The sequence below is a fragment of the Fopius arisanus genome, unplaced genomic scaffold (assembly GCF_000806365.1).
Source record: "Fopius arisanus strain USDA-PBARC FA_bdor unplaced genomic scaffold, ASM80636v1 scaffold00010, whole genome shotgun sequence".
Classification (NCBI taxonomy): Eukaryota; Metazoa; Arthropoda; class Insecta; order Hymenoptera; family Braconidae; genus Fopius; species Fopius arisanus.
Window position 1 is genome coordinate 1,533,053 of NW_011887749.1, and position 18,286 is coordinate 1,551,338.

The 18,286-nt window shown below is 38.2% G+C and overlaps 1 protein-coding gene across 1 annotated transcript in view; it reads left to right on the plus strand.

The window, feature by feature from the left end:
* Positions 1-657: 657 nt before the first annotated feature.
* The window catches only part of ND-18 (NADH:ubiquinone oxidoreductase subunit 18), an 18,068-nt gene continuing 439 nt past the window's right edge, over positions 658-18,286 (plus strand). The window contains exons 1-2 of the mRNA XM_011298409.1: positions 658-766; positions 1,735-2,058. Coding sequence (XP_011296711.1) covers positions 693-766; positions 1,735-2,058 — 398 coding nt within the window. The 5' untranslated portion in view covers positions 658-692. The remainder of the gene's footprint in view (positions 767-1,734; positions 2,059-18,286) is intronic.

Sequence of the window (18,286 nt, forward strand, 5' to 3'; positions counted from 1 at the left end):
ATAGCGAATGAAAAAATTTTTCGGCGCCCTCGAAAGCCCCACTGTCCAATGTTTCCCTGGTTTCCAGCGATTGCCGTAGTTACCGACAAGGCATCGCTTGAGATCAAGGTTCGGGTCTTGACCGCGAATTGGGAGGGCGTAAAATCGCCTGTCGAGAAAAAATTCCCTCCATCCGGGCCTTAAGGTGGAATAATTATATATATATCTTATGCTCAATGTACGCTAAAGCTGTGGCGTAATACTCGTGACGATTGGAGAGGGAACTCTCCAACCTTTCAGTCTTGTCGAGGACAAAGTTCTTGCTTCCGACGTTGGCGCTTGGGTGGTGGAGGCACGGCAGGACTCGATGATGCCGACTGCCTAGCCGCCACATCTCGATCTCGAAGAGGCAAAAATGAGACCCCCGGGAATCCCCTGATCTCCCCTATTATTTCTCGTATCACAATGATCTACAAAGATCCTACTATTGATCGAAATATAAAAACTAATGAATTTTCAATTATGTGGTGTCAACTACCTCGCACCCCGTAAGCGGGGTGGAAACTGCCGCAGGCAGTGCCGCCACATCTCCTGACGAGCAGCGCCCTCATGCTCATGGGGTGCGATACTACGATGCATCTGAGGTCAGTCAAACCCCCAGAATTGAACCTCTACGTACGTCAATATTCTTTGTACTGCCCGATAAATGAAAAATGGCTCTTGGCGTTCGGGGCTCCGTTTTTTGCATTAAGAAGTTTGGCACACCAATATTCTTCAGAAATTCAATGTAAGTGCTACAGAACTCTCATTGATTGTATATAACAGTGCTTGCTCCAATTTGCCTGCAAATAATTTATTTCCTCCTATTTTTTTTTTTATCAAACACTAATCTATTCGCCTTATCCGTATTGACTATTTCTTATGTATCTCAACCACAACTCAAGGATTTGTGTAATGCTGATTAAAATAGATACTTATTAGAAACCGATTTCCCATGTTTAGACTAACCAATAAATGGATGAAACATTTAGTAATTGTGAATTGGTGGGTGGATAGATTAGCGAATGACATCCTCCAACTGTAAAAAGAGTAAAAACCAAATAATGCAAGTAAATTGGTACTAATAGTGTACTGCATCGAATGGGCTTAAAGTTCCTATTAGCTGACCTTCGACGATGTTGTTTGTACTATTTTATTACGTTCTTAAATAATAACAAAATATTTGTAATATCTTTGTGGTCAATAAAACGCGTTTCTAACTTTGCTTCGCTTGTCTACAAACAGATTTCCGGTCACAATAACATAAAATAGCATCATTGCCACGACGAAAAAAGTCATTCTCATTCACTTTTTCCATTCGTGAGAATTGTATATTATGCAACAAGTGCATAATGGATGTGTTGGCGCGTGGGAGGCTTGTAGCACCAGCCGAAAGTGTCATTATGGGCACCTATAACATAAATAACCTTTCGAAACCATCAATGATGACGTTCAATCTCACAATAACTAAATGATTTTCGACAAGGCGATCATCATTTTAAATAGTCAGTCTATGTTCCGAGAAAAACATTCGACAGTGCTAATTGTTACTGCGGAAATTCAAATAAAAAGATGTCTATTTTATGCCGCACTCCATACCTTTGTTTCTTACTATTTATTCATTTTCGGTGGTTATTTGTTGATTTTTATTTAGCTGTTTTATTGCTATGTAGCACTGAGTTGACTATTGGTAGTAATTAATATCGTTTATTCAAGATTACGCAGAGCACTGTCAGTTGCCAGTGGAAAATATGCTGAAAAACGAGAGATGATAACTTATGATTTAAACGTGGTGAACGTACCTCCAGAAGAAATTGAACGTCAACATAACATGAAAGGCGGTCTCATTGAGGTCGATGATATGGAAGACCTGTCATTAGTCTCCGGTGTTCCTCAGGAACATATAAAAAGTCGCACGGTGCGTATTTATCAACCAGCAAAAAATGCTATGCAGTCTGGTACCAGCAACATCAATTTCTGGCAAATTGATTTTGATACACGAGAGCGATGGGAGAATCATCTGATGGGTTGGAGCTCAACGTAGGTATTTCACATTTGTGATTTAAAAAATTTGGAAGTATATAGTTTAGTTGGAATTCAACCATCAATAGTGCTTACTTTTTAGTTAATAATTTATTTTTAATGGTTCATCAGTGCTATACTGAAGGCAGCATAAATATTTCATTCGATTTGGGAGTAGACATGGTTATAAGTGGTAACTATGTGAGGAAGGGGTACGCAGGGAAGTAAGAACTTATGCTGACTGTATTATAGTCCCATAACTAATTGATGAAGTGCTGAGCCACTAAAATGAAATCATTTCCAACGTAACATTTCATTTTTATTTAACGACCGGTCAGAATATCTGATTATCTCGCATAGTGTTTTTTTCTTGTTTTTTTTTTCAATTCAAAATTTGGATGCATCTCTGCATCGAGCAAGCAGTACCACAGAAAACCATGTAGGCTGAACAAAAGTAAAACAAAAATCTATAAAGTGCGTGCTATTTAATTGAGATGAGAGGGTAATTGTAGAAAAGCATAAGTGGCAAGTCTATGATTTGATGGGGCAGAGGGAGAAGGGAGGGCTATAAAAATAAATCATTTTCTACAACATTCAGGGGGGATTATTTTGCAAAATCGTTCTTTGGAAAATTTTTAATTATTTTTAAGATTTTCAATCACAATTTGCTTACCTCATAATTGGCAGATGTGTCCGAATTGAATAGACAAAAATTGAGGTGGTGATCAGCTGTCTCTTTGTCGAGTGAGAAGAGGAAAGGTAGAGGAAGTATGATGAACGTTGCAGAGTTCAATTTTGATATTCTGATGTTTTGAAAAAATTATTTCGGTATATGTTCACCCTGCTTCTTGTAAAGCTCTGCTTTATACAGGACTGCACCAAAGCTTTAGATAAAACACAAGAAGAAAAACTATCTATAGGTGCACGTAATCACGCGATTCTAGCCTCGCATTGCTCGGTAGAATCGCGGATTACCAGCCCGGTGACATAAAATAATAAAAATTTGTAATATACTAAAAGTAATATACTGAAAATTTAAGGCCCGGATGGACTATCCATCAAACGTCATCTTTTGTTCAAATTTGATCTTTTTAGCCTAAAATAACCACTTGAATGTTAATGAAAAATTAATGAATCAAGTGGGGAATGCCACTATAAGGAATTGCGTATAGCTATTGTTACTAAGAAACTAGCAACAAGCTTACGAATGGATTTTCTGAAAATCCGAAAATAATAGGGCCAGTTCCATCATCTTTTGACTTGAACAAGAATGTTTTGAGGAAAAAAAATTAAGTCATTTCATTGATATTGCTCATAATATTTTCCGTTGATCACAAAGAAAATGAAAAAAAAAAATCTTACGTACAATATGCAATAACTTAAGAACAAATAATGCTCCATGTTCTGATACGATCAAGAGCCCATTGATATCAATTTTTTTAGTGATCATTAATTGCTCGTTGATAATAATTACAGGAGTTATCGTTGAACATTTATTTTCGAAAAAGTACGAATATTTCTCAATCTTTCTGCCGATTTCAATTCCCATTGGTGTCAATGGATGGAGCCCATGGAGGTCTATATTCGCCGGGAAAATTCATGATATTCTATTGATCCTTCATGGAGAAATTAAAAAAAAACGAAATAAAAAACTCAGTCAAAAATTAAAGATTCTTCTAAATCCTTATCAAAATTTCAAAGCTAATCAGTGTCAATAGATAGAGTTTTTAAAAGGCAATATTCATTAAAAAAAATAATGGTATTCCATCAATTCCTGGTGAAGAAAAAGAGGGAGAGAAAGAAAAAGTGAAAAAGACAACCACACAGACAGACGTACATACATACAGACAGCATTTAAAAACCGCATATTCGGACTTTTTAGGCTATACTTAGTTATTCTACAAAAAAAGAGGAAACATTGTTGAATGACACTAAAGAGCGATATTGTTTAAAACGAATCTACCACAAAAAAATAATGAAAATTACGTAACTTACCATTGCTCTTCAGGAGATTGAGCGACAGCTAGATGCAATGTTAAGCTACGTATTTTTTTATCATTTTTGAGTAAATTTGGTAGATCTCTTTAAAACAATATCTTTCAGTAGCACCATTCAATAATTTTTTCTCATTTTTTCATTACTTTTTCATGTCCATTCAAGTGCTTCCCGCAACACAAATTTGACCCCATATTTGGTAAATATCGGGAACCGCTCCACCACGTCTGTCTCCACGATTCAACTCACAGGTTGTGGTGGAGCGGTTCCCGATATTTACCGCCTTGAAGATCAAATATTTTTTAACGGGTGTCCATTTTACCTCACGTATTGTCAGTATTATCTATATGTGGTAACGCGTCAATTAATTATATTTTGATTTTGCGTTATGGTATCGAGAGACGATAGCTATAAAAATTACGAATTTCTTAAACAGCCTATGAACAAATAATTGACGAAATAGCTGGACGATCAACTATTATTTCGGGGGAATGAGAAGAGGAGGCATGGAAGGAGAGTGGAGTGAATAGGAATACAAATATTTCATTTCGAAACATTACAAGATCAAAAACAAACGCTGCGACGACAATTCCACTCGATGAACGTCACTATGCCTTAATTTTGCGCTACTCTGGGATGTGTGCTGATTATTCTGTTATGAGATTGTACCCCACAATTTTTTGAAAGCATATTTTAAAACATGAAACAATTGTTCTTTAATTAGTGATACGTTTACTGTGCATGAAATGATTGCCTCCTCGGCTGCGGTAAAGTGACGCAACTGATGTCTATCTCTATTGTACTTTCCCTATTCTAAGAGTTCTACCGATTACGCCGTAAAAAGTGTGTACTCCACAAACGAATTTTTTGTTTTACGGAATAGGCTTTTCCTAAGTAATTGCCCACATTTTGTCTACGAAGTGGTTTGCATTCATCGTAATTCCCTTCTACTCGCCTCTTCTCGCTGTTCCACACTGATAACAAATCGCTAACTCAATTATGCTCTCGCTATTTTGAAAATTCTGTTCATTGGACCATAAAGACAGTGTCGGAAAACGTTAAAAATATTTTCAAACAAGAAGAAATGGAACAGCCTCCGCAACTGGTTGCCATGTTGTCGTTCATCAAAAAATTTACATTTATTCCCTTCCTTTCTCTTCCATTTTTTTATCAAATTAGCCTGTTGGAATATTTGAGTGCAGTTCTTTCATTATCCTACAAAATTTACTTGACACCATCCTAAACATTCTGGAAAAACAGCTCTACTAAGGGACTAATTTACGATCGGTTGTACTCCGAACCCGAGACTGATTTAATCCTAAACATATGCTGAAATCTCAACAAAGGACTGTGTCCCTTTGAGTCATAAAATTGTTTTTCAGTTTATTCTTTTCCCTGAGAGAGTTTTTCCCTTTTAAATAGTTTTTAGTCTCTGGACAACGGTCCTCAAGTTAAGACGTGCCTTCCTCGTGTTAATAAAGAATATTTTATAAAGTATTTCACTGTGAAATAATGATCTGAAACGTAAAAACACGAAATTTGCGCACTATGTGTATGTGTACATGGTCAACTTCCCCCGCGCTTTTAGAAGATTAAAGAAATGAACGGCTAAAATTAATCCGAAAAAGGTGAGGTTTAGTCAAATTATAGGTATTATTGAGGACTAAGTCTGTGTCAAAAATGAGCTCGGTCTGTTTAGCCATTTCTCACGGACGAGATGATACGCGCACTTTGCGCGTGCTAGCTGCATGGAATTGGTGCTTAAATGAATGTTTTTTAATTTGACTGATTCTTCGTGAATTGATTGGTAATCAGGAGAACACACCACTCCATTCTTTTGACAACTTCACCAATACAAAGCCGACATACTCAGTGAATTGTTGAAAGTTGGTTGATGAGTCAAAATGTTTCACGCCTTGACAACAAGTTGAGATTTTTTACTTATTGTCAATTATTTTTAATTGTTTTTCAAAAAAAAGAATCACCCATAAGACTGTTTCAACTCGGGAGGCTTCGAAAGAAGTATGAAAGTTTTTGTCAAACATTGGTTTTCATGATTTACTTGAAAAATCAACCCCACATGCCTAACCCACAGATGAAAAGAACGCATTTCAGGGTTTTACATGTCCTTCAAACGAAATACGAAGTTCAATATCTTCATGAAAATTTAACCTAATGGCATTCAACATCAAAAGCAATCTAAGGCAGGCATGGGCAAAGTTGGAACCTCTAAGCAGGCATGGCCAAAGTGCGCTCAATCGGCTCACCTAGCTCTCAGCCTCAATTAGGCCAATGACTATAAAATAAGGGGTCCTATTGTACCGTGCAGGTAGTTGGAGGGGCGAGACCACGATGCTTGGGTCGGAGTGGGCGAATCGTTACGTCAGTCAACGCGCAAAAATTTGAATTTTTGAACGAAAAATATGAATATTTTTCTTGCAGCATTTTGCATTGTTAAAAAATATCAATTAATCAATTTTCCCTCTATCAACTTCCGCATAAAATTCCGTTGAATAAATTACTCTGAATTGAATGTTTCCAAATACCAAATACCAAATCAGGAAAGCCTTTAAAATCTGCATCCCTGAGAGGGAGAACCGGGAAACTTTAAAGAAAACAAGCACCAATGTCATGTGCTGGTATACAGATGGATCAGGATACAGAAGCTGCTTTGGAGCAGGACTGTACGGGCCAGAGGAAAACTACAGGTGAAACTACAACAAAACTACAACTAAAGGAAAAGCTCCAACGTTACCAATCGGAGCGGTGGAAAGACACAAAAATCTACAGAAAGGCCAGGGCAATCATGCCTGGAGCCAGCAAGAAACGGTCGAAACACCTACTGGCCATGGACAGGAAAAGGTGGCCACACTGCGATCAGGCTGCTCACAGGACATGGCAGATTTAAAGAACATTGCAGAGTCATCGGTATGGACTCGGATGAGTGGTGCAGATTCTGTAATGAAGCAAAAGAGGAAAGACTACACATCCTATGTGATTGTCCGGCTCTAGTAGCGACAAGACTGCGCTGGTGAGGAACTGCCTTCCCCACCGCAAATCAAGTCGCGAACAAGGATGCGACGGATCTGTTAAGACTGGCAACAAAGGTCGGACTGGCCATATTATCCGCGCATATAACAAGCGGAGCTACAATAACTCTAATAAGAGTTCGGTGGCATTGGGGAGGCTAGTCCGACCATCCGCGTACTTAAAATCTAATCTAATCTAATGTTCATTCAACTACCAAAAACGGAGGCCACAAATATCAATTATATGTTGGAACTAGGTCATCTGCCCACCAAGCCAAAGTTACTAGATTTTTCGCCTGCTAGAACTTGAAATTAAATCTTGCGTGTTCGGGAGAGAGAGAGAGAAATCATCGTCGGAACTGGAAGACCTATCCAAAATTCACGATATTCACAAGACGAATAAATTAACGCTCAACTCACTGTCTGGGTTTGACCTTGACTCGGGGTTATCTCTACTAAGGGAAAATCCCCCGTTACCCCTCCTGGTATCTTTAACATTAATCAAAGGTATTCCACATTCTGGTATCTTTAACTTTAATCAAAGGTATTCCACCTATCGAATAAACTTGGCTTAGGGGTATCTCCATCTAAGGGAAACCCCCCTTACTGGAACTAATAACGGTTGTTCTTATCCTTCCTGGTGCTTCCTCTACTTCTAGCCATTTTCCACGGACCTTTTTAGATCCATAACCCGAAGTAGTTCATCAATTACCTTAGTTCCTAGCTAAGCCGGGGGCTCGATGCCCCTGAAATGCTTCCACATGGTAGTTAGAAGATGAAAGATGGAAGAACTTAGGGAGTCTATTTTGTTCAAAGTGAAGGAGGTGTGAGATGCTTTTTTTTCCTTTAGCGTCCTGAAGATTTGACTAAGTTTTTATGACTTATAACCTTATTACACCTGTTGTTGGTTGGAATTTAATCGAAGCTTAGTCGAAATGTAGGCAGAACCTAGTCAAGATTTGGTAGGAACTTAGTTGGATTTCAATTGGGATTATTCATATGTATGCACCTGCAGTGCGCTTGCGAGTTTCATACTACCCGCTAGTCAGTTTATCGTGGCATTTACATTAAAAAGTAAAGCTTACCATTTTCTCCATTACTCCAATACTTAATAGTTTTATGGGGGCACTTGAAATTAACTATCTCTACATTGTTGGATAAACTTTTTTATTTTCAATAAAATAGATTAAGATAAATGAAAAAATACGCAAATGAATACGATAATATATAAGAGATAATTGAATAACAAATCTAAATTTTAATTGAATGAACGCAGACTACTATCTTTCTCCGACATTCCCATGATTCTGGGCACCTGTGACGTAAACGATATCATTCAGATATTTCATAAGATCTACTTAATTTGTCTTCAAGAGATCTTTCCAGAATTTTCCCAAAAATTTTGTCTTCTGAAGAATCTTCCAAGATTCAAGATTCAAGGTTCACGATTCTTCCATATTTTCTTGGGTCATCAGAAAGATATTCAAAAGGATCTTTCGAAGATTCTTCCAAAGATATTTGGAAGACATTCCAAAGACACTTTTCTTTCTACGCGAGAATGTGCCGTGTCAGTGTTGTTAATATTCAATTGCTTCAAACACTCGCAATTGACTTTAAAATTTAGTTGAGGACGTTATTTGAGGGAGAAAGATTAAGGAACAGATAATAAACATTGCATCACACGAATCACTACTCGAGTAATATTAATTTTGATAGGTTGAGTCTATCAACCGCAAGTTTATATGACATCATTTTGGCGATTCCCTAACGGTCTCTAGAATTTTTCTGCCTATATTGACTTTTGAGCAATCGTTAAGGGCGATTAAGTCGTGAGGTATCCACAGTCCCCAAATTTCACCTCTCAATTTGTTCTAATTTGCGCTTCAAAATTTGTTCATGCGTCAGTCATCATTCATCTTTTGTGAGACGCATCGATTTCTCTCAACATAACCACAAACCACATAAACCAAAGAAATCTGGCTGCACTCGCCTGCGTAGACTCCTATGACACGTGGAAAATGTAACGATCCCCACTTCGGAATTCTCCTTTTTCTCGCAAAAAGAAAACGTGTTCTCAACTCAATATAATGAATATTAACTTCAAAAAGGAGATCAACGTTAAAATATAAATGTAAATTGCGGATTTCTGCGTTCCAGTTCTTACCAAAAACAGTAAAAAAAAACACCTAACTTATATCTAAGAATTTCTCTCGAAAATCCACTTTGATTCAAATAAACCCCAACGCGAAAAATCATCAAAATTGATGACGCCCAACACGGAATTTCAATTGGTTTGATACGCAAGCCTTCTATTATGACGTGACATTTTCACCCCAATCGAAAATAGCTATTACCTCAAAACTTCCTCCCTGTTGTCTCCTCGTCACCGAACAAATTTGGGGCCGAAAAACTGGCCAGGACCCAGCTAATTTGGATAATCGAAAAATTAACAAAGCGAAACAAAAACCTAACGAAGATCGGAAACGGAAACAGTTAAACCCGACTCAGCGAAGTGGTGAAGGGCGAGGGCAGGGATGCCTGCCCTGTCTAGTAGACTAGGTTGTAGCGAGAAGGGTAAATTCGGGGAAATGGGCTCAAAATGTTCTACTAAATATAGACTGACGAGTAAGTAAGGTGTCCTTAAGTGGCCATGTTACTTTCGATTCCACCGTCGTATACACTACGAATTTTCAAACCCGTTATTTTTAGCTATATAGGTTGTTGCTTTTGATGAAAAATGAGCTAGGAGTGTGAAATGTGATTACAAAGCGAGTAAAAATTCGTTTTTTTCCGAAACTTGATGAAAAAACAGGAGATTGAGTTACCACAGAAATCTGTAACACTTTTTATTTCATTGTTATTTTTTTAATGAGTATTTTCGAAAAATGCGAATTCTTACACGCTGCCGAACATCGAATCCTACATGATTGAATATTTTAATCCATCATTTGGTGTTAAAAACTGAAAAAAATGGGATGCAAAATACTGTCGGTAATTCTCTCCATATCAACTACTCAAGGGATAAAAAAATTCAGGTTGAAGTAAATGTTAGATATCTAAAGATTTCATCGGCATAACGTATACAGTTCCCAAACATAACTCTTTCAGTGTGAAAGTGGAATAATTTATCAATGACGAAAACAGTTTATTTTTAAAAAGTCTCAAAATTATGTTTGACAAACCCTAAGTAACGCACTTTTTCCACTTGCATAGAGTACCACGCTAGGTACAGTTTACTGTAGGTTTCGAAAATGACTATTATTTTCGTCGCAAAATATTTCAATATGTGCTGATTCTTTTGCACTAGAACAGTGGACACCATTGAATATACCGATAATTACCTCTAAATGATAGCAACCTTACTTCAATGGGTTTTTGGATTGATGGAATATTTCATGTGATTCTGTATGATCTGAATCAGAAACTATTTTTACAAACATTGCTTAGCCACAAAAATCGTTTATCCGTCATGGAATGCATAAACCGGCATGTTTCTCTGAAAAAATAAAAAATAAACGTTTTTTTATACCGTTTTTTGGCGACAATCATATCAAGATTCTTATTTTAAGATGTATTAAATATAATTTTCATCACGCTGTGCGGAAAAGTGACTTTATAGGCACAGTTAACGTTTCTAAAAGTGCCTATAAATCACTTAATCCACACATTGAAATGAAAAATCATGTTAAATTTCTTTTCATGGAGAAAAATATCGATTTTGAAAAAAAGATCAAGCCCCTAGGATTTGGGTGCAAAAAATGTTTTTAATTTTAACATCTTCCTTATCTCTAGGATTTTATCATTATCCTTATTCCTCTTCTAAACCTTCTAGATCGACATATTGAGCTGCCATGAAAAACATTTTTTTTTAATTATTCTCGCCTTTGAGGGTTTTATCACCGTCGAGGAGGCGAATATATGCGAAATCTACCGTTGTTTGATGAAAAAAATTCCCCCAAAGATCCTAAATCGGCCTTTGGACCCTGTTGAAAACCGATTTTTTTATATTTCCATATCTTTCTCATCTCTGAGAGATTTATTATCGTCTGAAGCGAATATGTGTCCAATTTGAAATGTTCGATGATCAGAACATTCAAATGTGGAGATATAAATTATGAGCATGGTGCTTAGACGTGTATAGCGTTGTTTAAACGTTAGTTTTATAAATTATTAGTATGCTTCCTTCCAGCCGAATTTTCGACTACCGACAATAATTCTTTTAACTTTGGACTACCGGTACCGATAATAAACAGCTCATAGATGGCTTGTACATAAGCCCATCTTCAGAACGACACGAGTACTAATGTTCGAGTTGAGAAGTGACATGGCCACTTAACGTGGTTATTTATTTCTGATTCCTTCAAATATCGCTCCAACCAACCGAGGCTGGTGGTAATCCTGAGACTGCCGCTCAGGCGGTAGGATCTCCCGAAAAAATGAAAGAAAACACATTAATTCCACCGAATATCTAGCATTCGGATTTCCCCCTTTTTTTTACTTGCTGAAAGACCCGTAATTTTAGTTGCAGAAGACTTTTAATTATGAAAAGGTACTTAGGTACTTATATTTATACTATAAATTTGGAATCGATTCAGCATACTTTTCAATTATCTTCACATGATTTCCATTAAATTTTGAAATTATTGTCGACGGCCTTGGGGAGTAGATCAAATGTCTTCCCTATAGGGTTCCCTCATTGATCCGCTGATCAGAAGATAGAGAATTCGCTTCTCCGAGTCGTTTCTCAGACCAGGATAACCGAGTCAATGATGGCGAGTAGCTGGAAACGTTGAATTGACGGTCGAAGACATTTTCGTCGCCCATTCAAATAACATGGGTTCAGGCGCTATTGTCGGACCTTCCTTCTAATTGTTTTCGACGAAGCCATTTGGACTTCCGCATGCCTCTCGAAATTTCTTTCTAGGTCCTCTCCTTCACATGTCTCGTTATTGAAAAATTAACCGCGAGAGAGGGATATCAAAATAATGGAAAATCTTACCTTCTCGATACTACCAAGTAGGAGGAGTTTCCCAGAGATTTTCATTGAATTTAAAATGCTTTGAAATTTGATCCGATATGTTTCGATCGAAGAATTTATTCAATTCGGGAATCTCCAATGGCAGCGATGAATTGAAAGCAAATAACCCGATTACGACATTTTTCCGTTGCTTGGACGTATGCAAAACGAATGATTCTCTCTAAATTTTCCACGAATGTCATAAAGTCTTCATCAATTTTCTCATGACGTACGTCAAATTGATTGAAATACATCTGAAAATATTTTTCTTCCGAAAATCTAAATTCTAATTTTCTAATGAGCTAGCAAAAATCGAAAAATTTGATCGGAGAGGGATTTTATAGGATTGTTTAAGCTTTTACGGTAGTTGGTGGTTGGTGGTTGGAACTCTAACCCACTGCTCGCCGACAGTGACTCACACATACACACTACTTGCCTGTCCTCTCAGATGACCAAACGACGTTATTTTTGACACCTAAAGCGTCATATGGCGGATTTACGACCCAGATCAACCGACATGGTTCAGTATAAGAATGAAAGAATTCAGGCCGTAGGGAATCTACGACCCCCAAAGTCTCGGGTGTCGCCATGCTTGGCCAGCAGACGATGAATCGACTCATTGGCCAGGACAAGGGTGACAAACTTATTGTGCACATCAAAAAGCGTTTTCATCGTTGCTTTCTGTTTCAGCTCAACGTATGGATTATGTCAATAACTTTAGATTTACTGACGGCGGTGGGGAACACTGGAAATCTAACCTACTACTCACCGACATTCACTCGCTCATTCACGGACGGGTCACCTCTCACCTTAGATGACCAAGAATCATCACCGTTGACACCTGCCGAGGAGTTCTGCGTTATCATACTCTTGCAAATCGGGTCATATGATCCGTTGAATTAGGGCACCTGTCACCTTGTCGCCTGCTAATCGCTTTCAGTAGCCGATCAACGGTCTTAGAGCTTATACGTGTTTTTCACGGAATTGCTCTTTTGTATTCCTTATTTGGAAATTTTCCTGCTCTTCTCTCGGAACTGTTCAAAACCAATCTATTGTATCCGCTCAATTTGAATCGACTATTATTGTGATCAACTCAGTGCTCATTAGCCATTTTATGATAAATGTATTGACAAAAAAATATACTCCACCCGATTTTCACTGGCCTCAAAAGTCAATATATTTATTATAAGAATGTCAATCAGTACTGGGCTGCTCACAATAATAATTAGTTTGAGTTGAGCGGACACAGATGGGTTTTGAGCAATACCGAGGAAACAGCAGTGAAATTTCAATGTGAGGAAAACAAAAGGGCAATTCAGTGAAAAACGCGTATACACTGTAAAACCGTTGATATGTAAATGACAGCGATAAGTAAACCACGATGTGGCAGGTGCTCTAATTCAAGGGGTCACATGACCCAATTTGAAAGAGCATAACAATGCAGAGCTACCTATCATGTGGTTCCTCAAGTGTCAAGGGTAACCCTTGGTAATTTGAGATGAGAGATGAGCGGTGTGTGAGTGTGTGAGTGCCGGTTGGTGAGCAGTAGGTTAGATTTCCAAGATTTTCTCCCGCCATCAGCAAATCAGAAGTTGTTAATATAATCCAGGAGTTGAGCTGAAAGAGAAAGCAATGATCAAAGCGCTCTGTGATGAGCACAATGAGTTTGCCACGCTTGAGCTGGTCAGTGAGTCGACCCATCGTCTGCTAACCAGGCTGGTAACATGCGGGACGTTCTAATTAAATTACTATGTAAAGTTTTTTGCCTAAAAAATGTATTAATCTTATTACACTAGCGTATATGGCGCGCTATGCGCGCCAAATCGTCCACGTATGGGGTGTTATCATTGGAATATATATATATTTATATATTTCCAATGTAATATATACATATATAGAATTTCAAAAAGAAGATAGAAAAAAGTCTAAAAATTTATATAAAAACAAATTAATATAATTTATATATATATGTTATTATATATATTATTTATATATGTATATATTATATATATATATCATATTATATAGATATATTTTGATATGCATAGCGCCAAAAAAAGCTGACAAAAAACGTTACATGCTTTTTTTTAAAAGGGATATGACGTGCCTTCTTGAAATGGTCTAGCCACAATGACGAAGTTTTAAAAGGATCGGCTTTGAATCCACTTTCTGTCATAGCTTGTCGAGCCCTCTCTCACAAATCCGTATTGCGAACAATTGGGTTTGCATCCAGAACATTTTTCAATGTGTACTCGAAAATGCCTTACAATCGCTTCATATATGTTCCTTCTTTAATTATCGTTTCGATTTCACCTTCTTAAATCGATGTGCCACAGCGTTCTTACAAAAATTTTTCTTCGTCTTGGCACTTCTCAAAAGATTAACTACTTTTTTCTCATATTCAAAATCTGTAGGTTTTCCATCGTTCCAACACCTGCGAGATGATTCTGCAGGATGTGGTTCGGTTTCTCTATCTTCACTTGTTATCGTTTCTATAGTTGTAAGGCTCTTAAAAATCCAGAGATGTCACTTCGATCATTTGAACGCCGATGTAGTCCTCCCTAGATTGAATTAGTAATCATTGGAAGGTATCTGCTAATTCGCTTCTTACGCTTTCTACGCTTCTAACTAGATTGAGAACTTCAAATGCAGTGATACTGAGTCTGATAACGTTGATTCACTGAACTTTCATGATGAAGTATACGCAAAATGGTATACATATACACATTGCTGGTCTATTTTCATTGCTGGTTGTTTGCAAACTCCTTTGACTGCCCAAAAGACCCAAGCGAACTTCCAATTTTCTACGATATGTAGTGAGGTGTTATGTTTCAATAACAAAGGTAACATTTGGTTCGATATTTTTGTAATTCCTTTATACTCTTGGGATACGGTTTTGCGTTCTATGTCGCTTTTTGCGTTACACAAGGCTACTCTGGGGACGTGGTGGTATTTAAGCCCCAAAGGCAACACATGTTCGTACAATTAAATACAAAGGACAACACAAAGTGGTATTGATATTTATCGATCGGACATAGATAGTTGGTTTACCTGAGGCCACAAATCCAGTTGTCTCTTCGTCATTGAATGGATAATACAAGTATAAACATACCACTGCCCTTCCTCCAGTGGTTTTATTTGTGAATTTTGGAATTTCAAATAATATTTATATAATATATTTTTGTATGGTCATTATCCACTGCATCCGCTACATGGATTGAGTGGTTTAGAGTCAGGTGATGGAAACCTTCGTTATTCAGATTAGCATATGCCCTCTACTGGTCGGAGATGACGGTTGTGCCCGGTAAATTCACTCCTCGAGGACCTCCATCCGATGAAGCTCTTCAAGTGATCCTACTGTTCAATTTTTTACAATGATGGTGAGGAGAGCTTTTCTCTCGCACCAAACTGCCATTGCTCTTCAATTATACATCCTCAGTGATACTTCTTATGGCACACTTTAGTCTCATCCATTTCCCTGATTTTATTGGGGCCTCCCAACATGGTAGCGTGGTCCCCACACCGGTTCATCAGAAGTTCTTTTACAAAGTCGGATCAGTTCATCACGATTTCTCATGATAATCCAATTTCGAATTCTAGGAATTTTTGTTTTTGAGGATTTAGTAAGAGGCATACATCGCATGGCTGTAGCCCCAGGGATGTGAATTTCATGCGATGGGGGACCATGCAGGTTGAGTTCAGTGTCACACTTTACTCCCTTAATTTTTTTGTGGTTGCCATAAGAAAAGCTGAGTGAGCTCTTCGTACACCTGACCCTGCTTCTTGCATCATTGATTGGTGTAATACGATTACACACAGGGTACTTCATCCTACAATGGAAACCTTGGTGATCGCGTAAGAATTTAATTGCCATTTCGTAATTTTCTTACTGTACCGCGTTACACTGACTATTGACCTGAATAACATCTAATTCACTTATCATGATTAGCAGGAACCCTTGGCAGTACTGAATCCTTCCCATCAACATGACGAACACAGCAATCACGATCGCTGGTCCGAAAATTCGGTCTAATATTTTTGTTGCGTTAGATCTTCACATCTACCCGAAATAATTTCACAAATGTCCAGACAATATTTCTTTTTTCATTTGGAACTACCTCTGCTTTGTCCCATAAATTACCTCTGCACCTAGAGAACAAGGTCGATTGTTGCCTCTATTATACTCTACGAGTCGTATGTCATCGTGAGGGAAATTCCAGAGTTAGAAAATTTCCAGAAATTTCAGACAATTCGTTTTGGCTTTAAGGTGCAATTTAAAAGAGAAAGCCAAAAAAAGTATTTTGTATGTTTTCATGCAGCTTTCAATTAAATTAGTTTCGTTCAATTCCGGGGAGTATTTTTATTTGTTGAAGAAAATGAAAAAACCCTAATTTTTTTGTTTCTAATAAAGGTCTACTCTTAAAATTTTACACAAAGGACTTGACTACTCTATAACAATCTCACACTGAAAAAATTGGAATTGGAGAAATCGTAGCGAACAACTCAGAAATGATAATGATAAAGGCCTAGGGAAGGTGGCGTACCCATCGCCCGGCAGGATGGCAACCTATTCTGCAGCAACAGCCGTATCAGTTATGGATTAATCACCCGTAGCTTATAATACCTGGCCCCACAACGGAATCGCGGCAGTGCCCTCCGGAACCAATCCCTTTCGGATGGGGACCGTGGATCAATTGGGAGGGGCGAACAGTCTGGATTCAACAATGGCAACAACTTGGCTGTCCTTAGCATTATATGGCCAAAAGAACTCAAAGAGGACCTCATGCAATAGATGGCGTGAATGCGGCAGTTGTGGTGTGTTATGCATCCCGAGTGTGCATAGTTTACTGTACAGCATCTTCCAGATTAGGCCAGTCGTTTGCGTCGGCAGGGCTATGACTTGCTCGTCGTTCCGCGACGACTGTCGGGTGATCGTTTCTCGCAAATTTCTGTGAGACGCATCGAGCCTCAGCGGGAGCAACCTATCCGTCATACGAATGAGGTGCCGAGACGAGCCTTGACAGAAAAGCACGGCATTTTTTAAGTCGACTGGCTTGATGTATGATACGGAGAGCTTCATTTGCGTGTCAGGATGGCGTAATATACACCCTGGTCTATTGGAGCCGTGCTATGGGGTTGCACGTTCCGGATGATAGGTGTCGGGCTTGCAAACAGTTCCCAAAAACTCTGCTGCATCTTCTGTCGGCTTACCCGACATATACAGTTACGAGTTATATCCACCGTCATGATGCGACCTCGCGGGTGTTGTATTACTATCGGCGGCACTCTTATGGGATAGACCAGACGCCGACTCTGTCTTATGCTTCAGGAGATATTTAGCCCGTTGTCGTGAATGAGAGGTGTAACATTTTCTGGAACTTATTGTTTACGACTATCATGGTCGTCGCTGCGAGGAAGCTCGACATAGTCCTTTTCGACGTTGAATACAAAGTTTCAGCTGACAGCAATATATGTAAGAAGGAAGAAAAGAAACGGCTTCTCTTGTTTTGAGGTACATCAGTCCAATCGCAGGTTTAGGGTCAGGCTGATCGTCCCGATCATCGGTTCTCTCGACGGTATGCAACGGTCTTTTGTATCGGCGCTTGAGGAGATTCCAGCCTACAGGCACAATGCCAATGTTGGGTGGCCAGACGCAAAAGACTGTCATCCTCGGGTCCCTTCGACTACTTAAATATCATGATTCCGGACTGCAGTAGTGCTCCCCCTCTGGTTGGAAGGAGCACGACTGCAAAGCGACCAGGAATTGTTCGTTTGGTTTAGCTTGCTGGGTGGTCTTTGAGATGAGGTCGGAGCCTTCGAGGATCATCCAGCGATCTCATTACGAATAAAAAGAAATTATTAATAATTATTAATTAATCGATATATTTAGTTTTCACGTTTTTTATTATCTTTCTATGACTCTTGTCACCAATAACTTGGAGTATGACGCCATTAGAAATAATACAATAAGAATTATCTAATTTAATTTCTCCTGATAGAGAAGTCCGTCATGATCAATTGCAAAGTGAATAAAAGCGACCGAAAGGGGGAGCACTGTCACACCCAGGCTCATTTCCACTCCAGTGATACATTATTATTATTATTATTGTTATTATTGTTATTATTATTATTATTAGTATTATTATTATTATTATTATTATTATTATTATTATTATTATTATTATTATTATTATTATTATTATTA